Here is a 20,122-nt window from a genome sequence, read left to right on the forward strand (position 1 = left end):
AAAGAAGAGATTTGAAAATAGAGATGACGGTAGAGAAAAGAGATCCTTGATTGCGTGGACAGAAAAATAATTCTTTATTAAAAATAAAGGCAAAATTGTCAAAAAAATGTAACTGTTTAATCAGAAGTTATAGAAGTTGAGGTACCCCAATTTTAAAAAAGCCAACTTCTACCATTTCTAAAAGCTAGTGGAAGCTATAAGTTAGAATTTTAAAAACAAAAATAAACACTACATACCCACTTTTTTTAAGCTAGAAACTAAAAGTTACAATTTTTAAGCTGCAACAGGCCCGTTAATTCACGATAATTGTTAAAAAAAAATTTAAGATTTAAATTTTAAAATACAATTTTTCTTTACCAACTTCAGGTACTAAACACAAGGCCAAGGCCATTTGTTATTTATTTTTTAAGAATTGAGACAACGTCACGTATTTCTCATCTTTAAACATGTAAATTATATAACAGAGATAATTACCCAAACAACACCAAACACCAAAATTAAATATTTCAATAATAGACGAGACGGAGCTCAATTCAATTGGGGAAGATGTTTTATGAATCCGTCATTTGTGACAAAAACAACGTTACGTTATTGGCTGTAACGCATTGCTACATGACGTGCAGCGGAGTTTAAATTGGGGCATGTATCTTGTAAAGTGGGTAGCTCGGCTTGACCTTGACAGGTCCACGCACGCAGGCATCTCCCGCAAATTAGCGTCGCATCCTCAAAAATGCTCGTTCTCCCCTTGTCCTCCACGCTCTCTCTATCTCTCTCTTCCCTCCAACGGAAGCAATCTTATTATACGTTCGCAGATGACAAACCCTAAACTACTCCATCTTTGGTTCCCTCTCTTTGATTTCTCAAGGTCAGGCAGCCCCTTGTGTGTTTGGGCAACTAAGCGGAGACTATTAGTAGGAACCCTATATATGACTTGATGCGGATTCGAACCGATTAACCTTTCTTTCTGGTTCTCAGATTGTCGTTTGATTGACGTGGTTACTGGGAGATTGGGTTTAGAAGGTTGGCCGCATATTTTGATCTGATGGATATGGTCCGTATGGACGGAGGTAGTGCCTCAGCCGCCGTACCAGAAGATCAATGCGTTCCGACTCGTCGATCCAACGGTAAATTCTTCTTCTTCTTCTTCTTCTTCTTCTTTCTTCTTTTTTGTGTTGGCAAATTTAGTGTTATTTTTTTCAATTTTGGTGAAGCTTTATACCAGAAGAACACGTAGTTCTGGTTATACTTAACAATTAGTACTCTTGATGTCGTAAAATGAAATCGTGACCATGCATTGATGTTTACCTTGTTAATTTGAAATTCGTGGAAAGAACAAACTTTCGCATTTTACGTCTATACCACAGTTAACTGTCTAGCCCCCGGATTACCCCGAGCCAAGATGTGTTGGTGCTTAGCCAAAGTTTCCTGCTTGACAATGGCTAACTCAGCCTTTCCGCCCACACTTGAACGGAGCTCTTGGATGGAGGCTTCCCACACAAAGCTAGAGAGAGAAACTCACCCACTCTTAGAGAGAGAAGCTCTGTACTAGGATCCTTCACAGGAATAGTTAACTAAATTTGAGAATGAATACAAATGAAGATAGGAACCCTTTATTCAGATTCTTAATCTGTCTGATATGGTGTTGATGTTTGGGCCATCAAATTCTTCCTTTTGGTCCTTTTGGTGGTTTTTCGTTTACCCGAGTCTTTGGTTACATTCCTTGGGTGTTTTACATTCCTTGAGGTAGTGCCTCAGCCGCCGTACCATAATAGTAGTTTCTCGTTTTTCTCCTTTGTATATGCGTTATTAATATGTTTGTACTTATAGGGAACATTTGACTCGTTACTTTTATAACTCATGCTATTGTCGCATTGTCTTTATAATTCATGTTGTGTGCGGTGATCATGGTCCTTTTGCAGCTATACAGCAGTTCACCCAACAAAGTCTGCCATCTTGTAAACCTGTCCTGTCTCCAGCATCTGTAAGCTCATCATTGAAGAATTTATCTCCCATTTGATTAAATTTTTAGAATCTACTATCTACAATTCATGCTGTGTTTCATGAATGTCATCCATGCCAGGTCATTACAACATTTTTTTTGATGGGCGTCATTTGTATTCCTGTTGGGTTTGTGTCTCTTCACGCTTCACAAAGTGTAAATTTCCACTACTTTGCTATTATTTTTACTTCTTTAATTCGTCTTGCTACTGCTTTAATTCTCCTTCTAAAGCATCTAAATGAAGGCTCATTTGATTTTGTTGTGGTTTTCAATTCTTTATTTCTGTTTTCAAAATTCTTGGAAAAAAGTTAAATAGAAAACACCATTTAGTAGGGTTTTTTTGATTTTGAAAATACTGATCATTCTATCACTTTTTTGCAAAATTTGGTTTGTTTGTTTGCATGGGCAAAAGGAAGTTGGGGTTTTTGGTAAAACGTGGACCCATCTTTGAGGTCTTCCCTTTGAGTTCCCTAAAGCATTTTTTCCTGTTTTTCTCTTTGAATCTCCTTCATTTGCCTACACCTCTTCTCTCGCACAGCAATGCTGTTGACACCATTGCTGTAGCCAATGAAGGCGCTGTCTCCACTTATCTTCTTCTTCCTCTCTCTCTCTCTCTCTCTCTGTTGCACTTATCATCTTTCTCTGTGTGTGTTTGTTCTGTTTGCAGGGTGGGTGCACGCCTGTGCTTGTTTCTCTGTTTCTCTCTCCTGTAATAGAGCCAAAGAAGGCTTTGTCTGATCTTCTTCTTCTTCTCTCTCTTTTGGCTTCTTCTTCTTTTTCTCCTCCTCCTCTTTAGCTAGACTAGGTTTGGATGGTGAACTTAGATTGTGATTCTTCATCTTCTTATTCTTCTTCTCCTCTTTCTTTGCATCTCAGATTTCTTTTTCTTCTTATTCTTCTGCTCTTCCTCCTCTTTAGCTAGACTAGATTTGGATGGTGAACCTAGATTCCTCACAACCTATCATTTGATAAAGTTGTCATTTGATAATGTTGTCTCTTCTCAAAATTTTAAAAACAAAAATCGAACCTATCATTTGATAAAAATATGTTTACATATGATAATTAAATATATGTAATAATTCAGAAAATATTGATGTATTTTGAACCTGAAAAAAATGATAAGCGAACACAAAAAAAACTAAAAAAAAAAAATACCGGCAATGAATTCAATTGAGCCCAAAAAGTTTGGTGTAATAACAAAGTATTTGACATTTCCTTGTTAGGTTGTGGAAATTGTGGACAGATATGATACTTACTGCATACCTGATCCATTTAAAAGCAATAAGGTTGCATATATCAAGGATAGCTCAATCCCCAAAAACTGTACCCTGCATCTGAAGGTGAGTCTATATGCCTTCTCATTTTCTCAAGTAAGAGTTCTTTTTTCCTTTTTCATTCTCCAATAGATGGTTGTCTTACTTTTAATGATCCTTCTCTTGTGATGGCTGTCTTACTTTTGCTGTGAGGAGCGCTGGCTGTTTCATTGAGTGGGATTTCTAGTCTTTACGTTCCAGAAGCTTTGTGTTTTATTTACTAGTTATTAAGTCTGTGTCACGGCCCCAAGGGTATATTAGTCATAGCATATTACATGTAATAGTTAGTTGTTGTACTTTACTGCTTTCTCTGTATGTACCTTTCAGTTGTTCTAATAACTGAAAGCTTAGACAACCTATAAATAGGCTAGATTAGTTAGAGAATGTCATTGTGGAATGATAATCAGATTGCCTCTCTCAGATTCTCTCTCAATTCTTCTCACTTTCTCTTGGTTCTCCCTAATTTCTCTCTCAATCTCCTCTGTTCTCTCTTTCTGTTCTGTTTCTCCTTCCATTTCTGCTCTCTCTTCCTCGGATTCTTCTCATTTCCTTTCTAAACCCTAGCTCAACCCTAGGTACATGACATTCTGCAAGCAGAGAATGGCATACTGGGTTTATAGGAGCACATATGTACATGATTCACAATATAGTGCATAAATTAGATTGAAGCTTGTTATGGAAGGAGCACTTAAAATAGCTGCACTTCCAGTGCTGCAGAGCAGATCTCGTTTGTTCTATCTAGCAGCAAATTTTGGCTTTATCTGTGTTGATTGTAAAATTTGAATTAAGTGACACTATTAAATGGCCATCAAAAGTTGTCACAGTTGATGACCTATTTTTGTGTGAGGATTTTCAATCTCTTAGCTCATTTAATATCCAATCGGACCATAGTTCTCAAGGTAGTCCCACAATGACAACAATGACATACTAAGCCTTTATTGGACTATGTGGGTCGGTTACATAAACTCTTAACTTTCTAGTCATTTCTATCTATGATCTTATCTTTTGTAAAGGCCCATATAACTAATTTCACACTTAAATATCTTGAGGTAATTCGTCATGTTCCTAAATAGTTCTAAACTTATTCTGTCTTAAGTCTTATTGTAATTATTTAGTGCCAAGCATTAAGATGGCTTAGGATTCATAATTCTTGTGAGGCCTGGTGTGTAGAAAACACCAAATCAGAAGAAGAAAAATAAAGAGAGAAATGCAATCAGAAGGGAAGCGGGGAAAACATAGAACATGTTATCTAGCATGGCTTTTTATTTGTATCATTTATAGTTGCATATATATATAAGACTATGCACATTCATGCGCTCATGCACACATGTTAGTGGTGTCATCACTGTTTAGCATCCTTTAATTTTTTGAAGTTATGTGTGTGCCACATATCATTTTTTTCGCTGGTCTGTCTATGTCTATTTTTAGACCTTATCATTGACAGAGAATCAACACAACAAAATTTCATTGGTTAGAGTGCAACTCACAAGGCTGATATGTGAGGCCTAGGTGGGCAAAGGAGATGATGTGAGATGGCATACAGACAACTAATCTGGGCCCATCTACCTTAATGTTAAAAGTTTACTTTCTTTAGTGGAGGGTGGGAGAAACACCTTTCTGGTCTTCCTTTCTTTTAGGTGCTGTGAATTTATGAACTTTGCTTTGTCTGCTAAACTTTCCTGCCATTTTTTCAAATCATGACTAAAAAGGAATACAATTATGGAAGTAATGTGGCTTCTGGTACCCTAGATCATTAAAGACCCCAAATTCTGTGATGCTCATTGCTTAACTAGCATCTCTTTAGGTGAAACTTGCATTACTTGATGATGTTTAATAGTTTATGTGCATAACTGGTTAATCACTTAATCTTCAAGGTAAAACTATCAGTTGTTTGTTTATCATATGAATGTGGTTTATATTTAATTTTCAGGTACCCAAACCGATGAAGTCTCCAATTTATGTCTACTACCAGCTTGATAACTACTACCAGAACCATAGGCGGTGAGAGTTTTTCTTGTTCCTCTTACCTAATACATAGAAAGATAAACCATTTTACTTCAATTACATTGCTTCATTATTTTAATTTATTTGCCTTTTCTCCTTTGGTTCTACTGTATGTTATTGGATGAGATTGAAATTCGAAGTGGGAGCCTATCAACTCTCGGGCATGGATTAAAATCAGATTATCCTAAAGTTGTTTAATTATTTTTCAAGTTGTAGATATTGTTGTAAATTTGTATTTTATTTCTGTTTTCTCTCCTAAAATTTAGGAGATAGTTCATCCTAGTTCTTAGGGGATAGATTACCTAAATATTCTCCTACTTTATGGGAGAAAGATTAGGATACGACCTATATATATTTTCAAGCTCTCTTAATATCAATCTAGGCAAGCATTCACGGTTTTCTAAGGCTTGTTTCATGGTATCAGAGCCTGCTTTACGATCATAACAAGTCTTTGCTTGTTTTTTCAATCTTTGTTTGTTCCAACCATGGCCAACCCACAACCTAACACTACCCTAACAGAAGCTTCTGCTACCAGCTCTTTGAGCATTCTTCCTCCTCCTCCTCAGCAAAATTTTCTTGTCGTCCCTATTGATAATCACCCTTTGCAAATCACTCCACATAAACTAAATGGGAGTAATTTCAGGGAGTGATTTCAATCTGTGATGTTGGTGATTAAAGGGAAGGGAAAGGCAGGATATTTGATAGGATCTACTCCTACTCCACCAACAAATGTAGCCACCTATGGCGTATGGGAGGCGGAGAACTCGACAATCATGGCATGTGTTAACCGAGATCTCACCCTTTAAGGATCACTCAAAAACACTCAAATGAAGTCTCTCCCTGACTCGCAAACAACCAGCAATCAGAAAACAAAACAAGAACCAATCAAGAACACAAGAATTTACCTTGGTTCGATCTTAAAGAAGACCTACATCCAGCTTGGCTTTTGCCCCCACTAATCCACTATCTTGAACGATAATACAAGATTACAAAGCACTCAAACTCAACTCTCACCTAGCCCAAAATACCTGAAAGCTATATAGAGTTGATACAAGAAAGATATTCACTCTTCCTCACTGCTCAATCTTACCCCAAGACAGATCAATAAACCTGAGAAAGAAAAGCCACCCCAAAAGCCTTCTCCTCCGCCTCTATATATAAGAAACTAATAGGAGAAAAGGCCCCTGACCGACTGCCCAAAACTGGCAGTTACAACCAACTTGGTCAGCCCTAGAAAATTAATAAAATCCTTCTAGAAATACAGCAGAAACATTATATGAAAATATCCCTACTATTATAAACTCTAATCTAGAACAAATGCTTTAACAGCATGGTTGATAAACTTGATGGAGCCTAGAATTGGCAGGACTTATCTCTTCTACAAAACTGCAAAAGAGATCTGGGATTCAATCCAGGAGATGTACTCAAACCTAGAAAACTCATCCCAATGCTTTGAAATTAGGTCAGCCATAAAGTCTACCAAACAAGATAATCTAAGTGTTACTGAATATTTCAATATTTTGGTAGAATTGTAGCATGAAATGGACTTATTTCACTCCATTAGCTGGGAATCTCCTACGGATAGCCAAAAGTACTGTAAGATGGTAGAAAAGGATAGGATTTTTTATTTTCTATATGGGCTTAACACTAATTTGGATGAGGTCAGGGGAAGGATTTTGGGTTCAAAACCCCTACTAGCCCTTAAAGAAGTTTTTGCATAAGTCAAGAGGGAAGAAAGCAAGCATAAAGTCATGCTTCAACACACCATCAAAACTCAACACTGGCCACTGCTAGGCAAGGGGAGATCTTTCCAAAAGATTAGGGAAAGAACAAATTGTGGTGTGATTTTTGTAAGAAACCATGCCACATGAAGGAGACGTGCTGGAAGATCCATGGAAAACCATCCAATTGGAAGCCAAAAAAAAGGAAGGAAGTACCAAGATCAACATATGTTGCTAAAACTCCTACAAAACCTAAAATTAGTACCAACTTGAATCTCTTTGAGGAACAAATTCAGGCCTTGTACAGGCTACTCAATCAAGGTATGGCTACTCAGCCCATAGCATCTGTAGCATTGCAAGGTAACTCTCTATTCTACTCCTCAAATTCAAATAGACCTCTAAAAAATGTGTGGGTGGTAGACACGGGTGCATCTAACCATATGGCAAGTTCTAAAACCCTAATGACTGATTATACTTCGTGCACTTTACCTATTAACATCTCTTTGGCCGATGACACAACATCCCCTGCTATGGGTTTTGGAACAGTGTGTGTATCATCATTAAGGCTGATATCAGTCCTACATGTGCCAAGGTTAAAATGCAACCTTTTATCCGTAAGCAAGATCACTCTGGATATGAATTGCAGTGTAATTTTCTCACCCTCCTATTGTTTGTTTCAGGATCAAGTCTTGGGGAGGATGATTGGCAATGCTAAAACTGTGGGTGGTCTTTACTATCTGGAAGGAGATCCTCTCAACTTTCCTACCAATAAATTAGTCCTAAATGTAACTTCTAATGCCAAAGTTTATTATGGCATAAACGTTTAGAGCATCCTAGCTTTCCTTATCTTAAATCTTTGTATCTTGAAATTTTTATCAATAAATAGCATGGTTTTTCATGTGAATCATGCACTCTTGCTAAACAGCCTAGATGTCATCATCCTATTCAATCCTATAAACCCTCAAAATCTTTTCATTTGATACATAGTGATATTTGGGGTCCTTCTAAACACCCTAATATCACCGGCTCAAGATGGTTCATCACATTTATTGATGATCACTCTAGAGCCTATTGGGTTATCTAATGAAGGAAAATTAGAAGCTAGCAACATTTTCAAAAGATTCCATCGATTCTTTTTGAATATGTTTCAAACTTTTATCCAAATCCTTCAGACTAATAATAGTCGAAAGTATTTTTCTAATGATCTCACTCATTACTTGGTTGAACATGGAATATTTCATCAAAACTCATGCCCTTACACACCTCAACAAAATGGGGTGGCCGAAAGGAAAAATAGACATCTTCTAGAAGTGGCACGAGCTATGCTATTTACCTCTCATGTTCCTAATTCCTATTGGGGGCAAGCTGTTCTCATAGCTACTTATTTGATCAATCGGCTTCCCTCTAAAACCTTGAACTTCCACACTCCTCTCAGCATCCTATGTGATATATATCCTCATACTCCTTATCTCTCAAAAATTGACTCTAAAGTCTTTAGGTGTACTGCATATGTACACAACAGTAGCCTCACACAAACAAAGTTAGATCCTAAGGCCCAAAAATGCATCTTTATTAGGTACTCACCCTCTCAAAAAGGTTATAAGTGTTACTACCCTACAACCAGAAAATTCTTTATCTCTACTGATGTTACTTTCTATGAGGATTTACCATTCTATCAATCTGATTGTTCTCAAGAGGTGCTTATTCCTAAAAGCCAGAATACCATCTTTCCCTTACCTCATCATGGCCTTCCATTGCCAATATGTTCTCAAGGGGGAGCATCTTCATCTTCTGCACCTGAGAAAACACTAGCAGATCCTAGTCCAAACCCTCCCCCTATTACCTCTAAACCTGAAATAACAGTTGTGCCTCATTGTCCTTCCCATTCAGACCCAAACAATCCCTTGCTTGTTTATTCCAAACGCCCTAAAGGCCATCTAGAACCTCAACAAAGTCAACCATCTATTCTAGAGGCTGGTCTAGTTGGTCCATCAAATGAAAAAGGGGAAGACAATAGTGACAATAGTACAACCAGGGAAGATGATGGTCTGGGCCATGCCTATTGCTCTAAGGAAAAGGGTAAAATCATGTGTCAAGTACCATATTGCTAACCATTTAAATTATGCACAGCTCTCTCCTCAATTCAAAGGATTTATTGCGAATGTTGACAGCACTGAAATTTCAAGGGATATTCAAAGTGCCATGAATAATCCTAAGTGGAAGGCTACAGTTATGGAGGAAATGAATGCCCTGGTGGGGACAATATATGGGATGTTGTGAAACTGCCCTTGAACAAGAAAGTGGTAGGATGTAAGTGTGTCTTTATTGTGAAATATAATGCTAATGGTAGTATTGAAAGGTACTAAACTAGATTGGTTTCCCAAGGGTTTACACAAACCTATGGGATTGATTATAAGGAGACATTTGCTCCGTTTGCTAAGTTGAATTCCATTCGAGTGTTACTGTCTATTGCTGTGAATTTAGATTGGCCATTCTTCCAGTTTGACATTAAGAATGCCTTCCTTAATAGTGATTTGAATGAGGAGATCTATATGAGGTTTCTACCCGGTTTTGAACATTAGGTATAGTGGGAGTGTGTGCAAGCTAAAGAAATCCTTATACGGATTAAAGCAGTTCCCAAGGGCATGGTTCAAGAAATTTAACATGACTCTCAACTGATTAGGGTATAAACAAGGACAATCAGATCATACCTTGTTTATAAAACCCACTGGAAATGAGAAAAGGGTTATATTAATTGTATATGTTGATGATATTATCGTGACAAATGATGATTTATTGGAAATTAACAACTTGAAGAGGCAACTAAAGGCTGAATTTGAAGTAAAAGACCTAGTAGCCATGAGATACTTCCTAGGCATGGAGGTAGCTCGAAGCAAAGAAGGGCTGTTAATATCACAACAGAAATATACCCTTGATCTACTAAAAGATACATGGATGCTAGCTTGCAGACCATCTGGAACTACCTTAGAAAAGGGCTGGAAAATTGAAGAAAAAGATGATGATATTTTGGTAGAAAAAGAAAGGTACCAAAGGTTAGTAGGGAGATTGATTTATTTGTCACTTAGCAGGCCAGACATAGCATATGCAGTCAATGTAATCAGTCAATATATGCATTCTCTCACTTAAAGGCACATGAAGGCTGTGTTTCATGTTCTAAGATACCTAAAAAGTACTCCTAGGAAAGGCTTAATGTTCTAGAAAATTGAGAATAGAGGAACTGAGAGCTATGTAGATGCAGATTGGGCAAGCTCTAGAGAGAACAAGAAGTCAACTTCAGGATATTGTACCAAGGTATGGGGGAATATGGTTATATGGAGGAGTAAGAAGCAATCGGTGGTCGCTCACAGCAGTACTGAAGCTGAATTCCAAGCAATAGCTCAAGGGATGTGTGAGGTGATTTGGCTAGAAAGGCTAATGAAAGACTTGGAAATACCTTTATCTCAACCAACATAGGTATTTAGTGATAGCAAATCAACTATCAATATTGCAAAAAATTCGGTGTAGCATGATCGGATGAAACATGTGAGAATAGATAGAAGTTTTATAAAGAGGGAGATTGAAGAAGGAGGGATAAGTCCATCCTATATACCTTCTACTGATCAAGTGGCTGATATTTTAACAAAAATAGTTGCAAGACCATGTTTTGAGTCCTTAATTAGCAAGCTGGGAATGACTTGCATATATTCACCAGTTTGAGGAGGAGTATTGGACGAGATTGAAATTCCAAGTGGAAGCCTATCAATTCTTGGGCGTAGATTAAAATCAGATTATCTTAAAGTTGTTTAATTATTTTTCAAGTTGTAGATATTGTTGTAAATTTGTATTTTATTTCTGTTTTTATCTCCTAAAATTTAAGAGATAGTTCATCCTAGTTCTTAGGGGATAGATTACCTAAATATTCTCCTACTTTATAGGAGAAAGATTAGGATATAACCCGTATATATTTTCAAGCTCTCTTAATATCAATCTAGGCAAGCATTCACGGTTTTCTAAGGCTTGTTTTATATGTTTTAACACGTGTATTATCTTTTTCTTTTGTTTGAATGGTATTTTCGCATCAATCTATAATTTATGCACATCTTGTATTAATTTGGGTTACAGAACCTGCCATAATCAATGTTTGAATGCTAAAATTATATACCTTTCTCTCCTGCCCCTGGGCTTTGTAAATTTTAGTTGATTCCATCTTGCTTCCTAATTTATTTGTTAGCAGACTTGCTGTTTGAGTATTCATCAATAATGATTCAGCTCTATGCCCTTTTTCCAGATATGTTAAGAGTAAAAGTGATAAGCAGCTCATATATGGTTTGAAGTACAATGACACAAGTTTGTGTAAACCTGAAGACTCCAACAAGGGTCTTCCAATTGTCCCTTGTGGTTTAATTGCTTGGAGTTTGTTTAATGACACATATAGCTTTTCTCGTGGGACAGTGGGGCTGAAAGTCAATAGGAAGAACATTGCCTGGAAGAGTGACCGGGATCACAAATTTGGGAGGCATGTCTATCCCTTCAATTTCCAGAATGGCACCTTGATTGGTGGTGGAAAGCTGGATCCAAATATTCCTGTAAGAATTTATATATCTTGAGTAATTAGTATGTACTTTCTGAAGCTTATATCTTCTGTGTGGAGAAAGAAGTAGCCATGGTTGGTATTATTGTCTTATGTTGTGCTTGTTCTATGCTTTGTTGTTTTGTGCTATGAAAGCAATGTTGATGAAAGCAGTAAGTTTGGTAATTGACTGGTGTTGTCCTTGTTAATGTTAAATGTCAAACCCGGGAGCACTGAAATTGCACTTTGTTTGGATTGGAAACACACGTGCACACACACAGATAGATAGAATCAATCAAGAACAAACAAAACGTAAATGAATAAGTTCAGAAATTATAAACCAAACCACACGAGACAACAAGATTTATCCTAGTTTAGATCATTCGATGGAATGATCCTACATCCAGCCTTCAAATCTCTCGAGAGCAGTCTTCCTTTAATTAGAATGAATCAGTACAAGCCTTACACACACGAGTACAATCTTGATCTCACAAGATTACAAAAAACTACCACTTTTCTAGCCTTTCCTCTCACAACAAAATGTACTCGTCTAATCATGTGTACAAACAACTAACCCCTGCCCTCTCTCTTATTTATAGACATAAGGGCGGACTAATCTATACAATTACCGGGTTAGTTATTACTGGTTTTACCCCCAATATGTACCGTTGGAAGATAACCGCCTAACTAAAACAACCGCTTTACACATTGACTTGCTTCACTAACTCCTAGGGCTTACTCGAGGCAAACTAGATAACATTAAAAGCTAGTGATAAGTGTTTGGTTAATATTTTATTGTATTGTAGATATGCAAAATAATTAAAAAGACTCTAGTATATTAAATAAGCATTTTAAACAAATATTTTAAGTAATGCCTCACTTATTTTGGCATAAAATATTTTTTTGCTTAAAAAATATATTATATCAAAATGTAAAAAATTACATACCTAAATTTTCTTTTAAATATTCCATATCTACTTTACATCAAAATATAAAAGATTCCATAAAATTACTGGCAATATATCATACCACTAACACCTTTCTTCTTTTCCATCTTCTCTTCGGAGCTTGCATTCTGACTAAATTTAATTAGATAAGATTATTACTGATGAACATTATAGCTCATTTATTGTAGCATTTAGTCTGCTGAAATTTTCTGTATATTGATCAACAAGAACTAGACCGCATGATTGGTAGAAGCGAAACTATTGTGCTTGATAAAAGGTTAATTGCACTTATAGTTGAACTCGGAATTGGATATGAAACCATTTGATGGGACTAGTTATTATTCATCGTCTTAAAGTTCACATATGATGTAATACTGTGATAGATTGTTGAGGTTTCACTTGGACCAATTTCACTGCAGTATTCCGTTGTCTGATGTGTTATGTTTCACTCAATATGGAAAAATCTACTCTTGGCTGCTTGCATCTGCAGCATTCAGAGAGGAAGCAAGGATAAGCATGACCTTTACTGTGCAAATCAGCCAAAATAATGAGTTCTAACAGTTATTCCTAACTTTTTCTTTTATTTTTGGTCCTTTTCTTTGGATTGGTTACTCTTGGGGCTCATCAAATCAAAAGCTGAGTGACCAAGAGGATCTTGTAGTGTGGATGAGGACTGCTGCACTGCCTAGCTTCCGGAAATTGTATGGAAGAATTGAAGAGGATTTGGATGTGGAAGATGTTGTAACTGTAAAAGTTTTGAACAACTATAATACCTACAGTTTTGGCGGAAAAAAGAGGCTTGTTCTTTCAACGTCAAGCTGGTTGGGTGGAAAGAATGACTTCCTTGGGGTGGCCTACCTTTTTGTTGGTTCTTCCTCTATTTTCATCTCCCTCGTCTTCCTGTTGCTTCATGTGAAAAATCCAAGGTAAAAAATTTCAAGCATCCGCAGATAACTGTAAGATATCATTATATGTTTACTTAAGGCTGCAATAAATATTTTATGCATTGAGCAACTCCCCCCCCCAAAATATATATATATATATATATGGAGTTATTTTTGGTCTGTGGTTGCTACTTTTTCTCTTTGCCATTGGCTGATTTATTTTTATTTTTATCTTTTTATTTCCTTATACGTTATTTAGTACTTGTGTAGTTTGGTTGGACTTATTTAGAGTTCCCCGCAACCTATGTTCGGAAAAATAATATCTAATATCAATAAATGCAGCAGGTACTATTTCAAAAAATTATGGCCACATCCAAAAAGAGAAGTCAGAAAAAATAGATCAGCAGCCAAGTAAAACTAACCTGCAGCAATAGGAAATAAATAATGGAGTGGCAAGCAGGAAAAGTAGAGGAAGAATAAGGAGAAGCTAACAGAAGACTGGAGAAGATATAAGAGAGAACTGGTAACAGAGTAGCAATGAGAAGCAGTGAAGTAGACTAGAGAGGAAGAATAAGGATAGACGTGAGGAAAAAGGCAAGAAGGAAGATAATTGGAGAATAACAGATACTTAAATAAGAAACATTGGAATAAGACAAAAGGAGAGTGCTAACTCCTCTGATGTCCAAATATTCAGGAACTTAATTTTGCCCTACACTTTTGGGCCATTTTATAAACCTTCTAAAACTTGAAGACAAGTAGTTTTTATATAAACAATTATTATATATTATGATAACTATTTAATGACCAAGTTTCATCATTAAAGCCTTGATAGCGTTCAAAGTAAGAAGATATGGCACCATAAATAAAAGAATACTTCCATATACAATCCTCGACTCATTAACAATGTAAATTTGAGTCTTTCATCAATTAGGCTGCATCAGTTATCTTAGATAGGAAAGGGAACATTTGAGTCTTTCATCAATTAGGCTGCATCAGTTATCTTAGATAGGAAAGGGAACAGTAAGAAGGTCTTTTGCTTAGCTCAAATTATTGGAGCTTATAGGGTATTTTGGTCTTTTACTTGGTCAACAAAGATCTCGTTTGAGATAGCTTATAATCTCTCCAACAAAAAAGTTAAGAGGGTATTAGCTTTTGGAAAAAGCTATAGTAAGGGCTTATGCTGGGTAACTTATAAGTTTGTCCAACTTTGCTAGACAGGTAAAAAGAAAAAAAAAAATATTGTGCTGTTTAAGAGCTTATAAGCTCTCTTTGACCTAAAAATAAGCTAAGCCAAACACCCACTAAATTGTATGGGGATGGTCTTCCTTGTGAATTCAAAATTAACTGAAAAGAATGCATAGATGAAAACCTAGGAATGCCTATTGCCTAGAAATGGTTATTGCTTTAAAAGTTTACAGCTGGCAGCTTTTTCTGATTTCCACCAAGTTCAATTTATTTTTGAACACTTTTGGGTTTGCTTGGACATGCCATCAAATCTATTATCTCTCTGAAGATTTCTCAGGGTCAAACAGAATTTTCTTGGAGCCTATAAAAAGTTAAGTTTGCCAATAAGCTTTAGGGCTCAGGCACGGAGGGATAGAGGCAAAAACAGAAAAAGAATGAAATGACTGGCTGGATTTAGTCAATAATATGCTTTTGGAAGAGAACGAAGACGGAAAGGGATCCATTTTACCAATCTCAAATTGAGATTCTTCTTGTGTGTTTTAGGTTTCTTTACCTTTCTAATTAGCTCATATCTGCATTAAATCTGCTTTTTTTCTAAAATTGAACACTAAATCGTTGGATGTCTCTCTAATTAATATTTTTATTAGCTCAAGGTAGCTATCAGTTAAAGGTTTACAACTTTACATATCTCCTGGTACACAGATTTGGCACCACCCTTAGACTTAGTTTTTCCAATCCATTGTCAAAATCTAATATGGTTTACCATCGTGGTGGTAGCCTAGCGGTTCAGGAGTTCTCGTGTCCCTTGGGTTTGGGGTTCAAACCTTAAATCCATCCTACTTGCAGGAAGACCCAGACCCATTATGCCAAAAAGTGCTGTGGATACAGAGACCTGACATTGTGCATTGCAATGGACTCGCCTTTTTGGCAGTAGCTATGGCTCAAATCAGACATTCCCTAGCAAGGGCTGTCCCTCATTGTTACACCTAGAGGGGGTTGCTACCTTAATCGTCCTACGTTCCTCTTTTGCCAACTGAAGAAAAAAAAATCTAATATGGTTTATATCTTCTGGATTCTTTCTATGCAGGCCTTATGGGGATACAACTTATTTATCTTGGAACTGGAAAGGCATTTCTAGTTGAAGGAGATCTTACTTCTTTATCATGTGATTGCCTTAAAAGTAATTTTTCATCCCAGTTACATTGTATTAACTGTGATATACAGTAAACTTTAATAGGAGAGGACTTGATAAATTTAATTTTGATGTGAAATTTCAGCCTTATTGCTTATTGGGGGCCTTAAATAGTTAGTCTATATTTTAGGGGAATTATTTTTTTGTATATGCCATTAATATTGGTTTTGGCCAATGTATTGTCCGCAAGCGAGTATTGATCAATTTATTAATTGCTGATGGGCCTTGGGACTTCATATCATGTGGTATGTAAGTTCCTGTTTGTCTTGCTTTTTTATGTCTTAATTCAGGCATCGATGTCAACATAATTGAGAATTTGGATTTCCTTTAGTTAAGCACAAGTGTGCCTGTCATCCAAACATGGTTATCCTTCAACTCTCTTGAACACTTAAAGAGTATGAGGCCTTGTATCACTTTAAGATTATGAAAGCCTACCTCCAACTTGATGCAAGGATATGTCAGCATAAGAAAGGATAGGAATGCACTGAAGGTCTCAATTTCAGATGGTGGAATTATCTTTGTGGAACTGTTGAAAAATTCAAAAGGCCAAATAGTCTACAAGCTTGTGTGGTATATTACTCATGCACCTAATCCAGTTTTGTAACACTTGGCCATCCATATAGGAATCATTTATTAATTGGTGTTTGTCATTTGTTGATATGTCCATGGTTCATACAAGTTTTAGCTTGTAGGAGTTCTCGTATTGTTGATGTTTGTTTGTATTGATGCTTGGGGCAGATTGTTCTATTTCATTTTCACTTTCTTTTCCAGCATAGGGTTTAATTGCATCCATTGTTTTGAAGTCTCTTGGAAGAAGGTACTCAAGTGAGCTTTAATCTATGGTTTTCAGCTAAGCTTCCTTGTTTAGTAACAGCTGCCTATTATTAATGTTTCTAGATGATCTATTATTAGTGTTTCTAGATGATATAGGGCAAGGGTACAATCCAGATCCTTCTTTATAAGGGTTAGGCTACAGTAACAACCGTTCCTTGGTTCTTAGTTAATAGCATGAAAAATGTAGACTTTCTAATGCGGGACGATGCATACACTCACAAAGGTTGACCATCAGTTGAAATTGAGCTGTTGTAAATGCCATGAACAGCGTTTGATATCTGTTGGAATAGTGAAGACTTGTGTTGCGGTGTCCCAGCCCACATTGTAACCCATGTTTGTTATTTTATCTCTCAAACAACCAATTTCACTGTGAAATACCTCTGCTCTAAACTCTGACCTAGTATTATTTTGACCATTAGTTATCTGTCTCTAGTAATTATTTGTATTTCATTCCACAGAAGAATCCAAACCTCCACTTCCATGGAGAGCCGAAGCCTCTTCCTTATAAGCATGACAAGCTAGCTAGTTTATCTTTGAGTGGGGGGTGGTAGTTTGTTCCGGCATCAGAAAATTCATAGAGGATATTTTCTTTGGAGCAATTTCTGCAAAGGAAACAAGAGTAGAGCAACCAAGTTGATATGAATTTTCAGCCAGATGCTTGTAACAGAGGTAGAACAACCAACTTGATATGGACAGAAGTTGGGGCATTTTGAATAGATGCGGTGTTGTTCTGGGTGTTACATGCAAAATTGCCTGAAAACAAAGCCTTTAATGTGTGGATGTTGTTGATCTGCTGTTTGTTTAGACGAAAATTGCAGCTCCATTTATGCTTTAGTACTGTAAGCAAATGTAATTTCATAAAATGAATGCACTGGAAGCAGTGAAATCATACAACGAGGTATAGTGATGGTGCAGCATGTATGGATATGGTTGGAAAATCCCGGGGGCTCAACTATAATAAGAACAGTTCATAGTCGGGGAGAGCTATCTCAAATCTTGTGTATTATTGCCTTCGTTTCCCTTTTCATAATTAACCACAGAGGCCTAGAAATATATATAATAATCTTTTAACCTCCACGTCCATCTTTTTCAAAACTTCTTGGAGATCAGCGGCTGCTCTTCCATCTAACCTGTACATAACGCAAGAAACACATACAAAATGAAATCTTCTTCTTCGACATATGTTTAGTCTTAGACGTATCTCAACTCCTCTGTGTCATTTCTTCTTCGTTAAAGAGAGATCTCTCCATTTATTTATTTCATGAAAAGCTTGCACTTTTTCTTTCTTTCTTTTTTTTTTTTGTCTTTTTTCTTGTTATCAATGAGAATTCCAATTACTATCTTTCGAATATATGCCTAGTAAATTAACACTTTCGATTAACGGTGTATTTGTTTATCACAACATAGGACAGAAGAGAAAGAATCACAGGGCAAAAATAGAAGGCCTTGTGCTGCACGAAATTAAAGCCTTCTTGGACAATCGTTTCGTTTCCAACATTTTGGGAGCATTTGATGAGGGTTTTGGGGGAATGAAAGGACGTGGTGCAACCTCGACCCAGTTGCTCATGTATGAGCTTATTTACTTGGCCATGGCTATGCAAAGAGCCAAGTAACTAACCTTCGTTTGAAGGCCTTAAAAGAGAGTGAAAGAGGGCTCTTGATAATTGAGAGTTTTTGGAATAGCTATGGGATGGTTGGAGAAGAATTAGATATAGGATTTATATATTTATGTATACGAGTGTTCTAATTATGGTGGTCAAATGTTGAGTCAAAACACCTTGAATTAACCAATGTGTAAGTCAAATAATTTGAACTTCACTTGAACTTAAAAAATAAGTAAATCCCATTTTAAAGTTTATGCATGTGTAATGTTAGTTTGTTATAATGTGACATCTCATTATCTCCTAAACTACATTGGTCAAGCTCAGGTGAGTCATCTATGCCAAATTAAGTTTGTGAATAATTTTTGACTTAATAGCCATTAACTTGCCTTATTTAGGAGTTATGAAGTTTGCTCTAATCTTTTTCTTTCTTAGGTAAAACGAGTCTTAGGAAACTTAATTAAAGTTTTCTTGATGTTTTATTTTGTGTTTAATTTTGATTATGAAAAACATATTGATTTATATATTACATCATAAGTCAAGCATATGATTTTTAAATAAAAATCAATTTCATATACTTAGTTAAAATAGAGCTATATTCATATATATTTTAAATGGAGATTTGTAACGACTTATATTTATTTTGATGATAAAATTATTTTATTAATAATTATTAACTTGGTGTTTTAAATTATTTTTATATGATCTATTAAGTACCAAAATAAAAATTAAATTCATCATGCAATCCAAGGTTAAAGAAAAATTTTTTGATAGCATTTGGAATATTATATTTTTATTTGATTAAAAATGTGTCAAAAATTTTGTGATAAATTTTTTAATGGCATTTGAAATATTATGTTTTTATGTGTCAAAAATATTGTGATGGTATTTGAAATATTATGTTTGTATTTGATTAAAATGGTGTATAGAAAAATTGTTTTCAAAGAGCTTTAAAAAAAAATTCCATCGCTGTTGATTCCAAGCTTAAACCCTCACCACTAGTCGCACATGGGCTCCTATGCGCACGCACAAAACCACTCCATCTGCAGCACTTCTCACTTATATATACGAACAAAATTAATTATATAGTAAATCGAATTTCAATTTTCTTTGGCAAAATTGTCGACTAATCTCCTTGGATTTATTAACCAACAGAATGTAATTTTTACATCTATCAACAGATTGAAAATTTACACCAAAACTGTCGACCGATTTTCATAAACTATCGACTAACCTTTCAAACTTTTTTGCATCTATTGACTAATTCTTTTCATCTGTTGATTACTTCTTTTGTCTGATATCACCAACGACTAGTTTTTTTCTCTCATCTAAAATGCTCTTTCCACTACTAACGACAAGATTTTTTAAAGAAGTCGTGAAACTCTATAAATAGGGAATAAATGGATTATTCAAGTGAACCAAGATGATTGATTTCAACCTCTCAAGTGTTTATTCTTTCGATAACTTAATTGTTTCATTTGTTTTTCATTTTTGTCTCCAATGCTTGCTTTCATTTTTATAAATTTACTTTCAAGTCTTGTTTCTTTATTAAGAAAATTTGAAAATAAGAGTATCTACACTTAGATCATCTCTTTTGTATTATTATTAATTTTTCTAGTAAGATTGCTAGAGAATCTACATTGATTGTAAGAAGTTGTATTTTCTAGTTTGTTACTAGAGGACTTGCTTGTTTAAACAACAGATTGTAATACCTAGCTTGTTATTAGAGAGCTTATTTGTTTAAACAAGAGATTGTGAGTTCCTAATTTGTTATTAGAGGGCCTATTCAAAGTTATAAGAGGATAACAAGAGATTGTAAGTTCCTAATTTGTTATTAGAGGGTCTATTCAAAGTTATAAGAGGATTATAGTG

The 20,122-nt window shown here is 35.8% G+C and overlaps 1 protein-coding gene across 17 annotated transcripts; it reads left to right on the plus strand.

The window, feature by feature from the left end:
* Positions 1 to 609: 609 nt before the first annotated feature.
* LOC127793234 (putative ALA-interacting subunit 2) lies at positions 610 to 18,518 on the plus strand. Of its 17 annotated transcripts, none has more exons than XR_008021284.1 (9): positions 616 to 1,124; positions 1,920 to 1,981; positions 2,081 to 2,155; positions 3,223 to 3,339; positions 5,243 to 5,313; positions 11,326 to 11,623; positions 13,191 to 13,480; positions 15,401 to 15,618; positions 15,711 to 16,027. XR_008021284.1 is itself a non-coding variant. In XM_052324049.1 (9 exons), the coding sequence occupies exons 2-9, from the start codon at positions 1,043 to 1,045 to the stop codon at positions 17,169 to 17,171; spliced, it is 1,059 nt and encodes a 352-aa protein (XP_052180009.1). In that variant the 5' UTR covers positions 617 to 865; positions 976 to 1,042; the 3' UTR covers positions 17,172 to 18,032. The 17 variants fall into 17 exon arrangements, 16 of the variants coding, with proteins under 16 accessions (XP_052180020.1, XP_052180022.1, XP_052180021.1 ...); XM_052324049.1 differs by lacking the exons at positions 15,401 to 15,618; positions 15,711 to 16,027 and adding an exon at positions 17,108 to 18,032 and having other exon boundaries at positions 617 to 865; positions 976 to 1,124; XM_052324052.1 differs by lacking the exon at positions 15,401 to 15,618 and adding an exon at positions 18,057 to 18,518 and having other exon boundaries at positions 618 to 1,124; positions 15,711 to 15,803.
* Positions 18,519 to 20,122: the final 1,604 nt, after the last annotated feature.

The sequence above is a fragment of the Diospyros lotus genome, unplaced genomic scaffold (assembly GCF_014633365.1).
Source record: "Diospyros lotus cultivar Yz01 unplaced genomic scaffold, ASM1463336v1 superscaf1, whole genome shotgun sequence".
NCBI lineage: Eukaryota > Viridiplantae > Streptophyta > Magnoliopsida > Ericales > Ebenaceae > Diospyros > Diospyros lotus.

Coding starts and splice junctions, on each gene's coding strand:
- LOC127793234 (XM_052324048.1), top strand. CDS start 8,090: ATGATCACTCTAGAGCCTATTGGGTTATCTAATGAAGGAAAATTAGAA. Junction 9,117..11,325: donor CTATTGCTCTAAGGAAAAGG/GTAAAATCATGT, acceptor CCCTTTTTCCAG/ATATGTTAAGAGTAAAAGTG.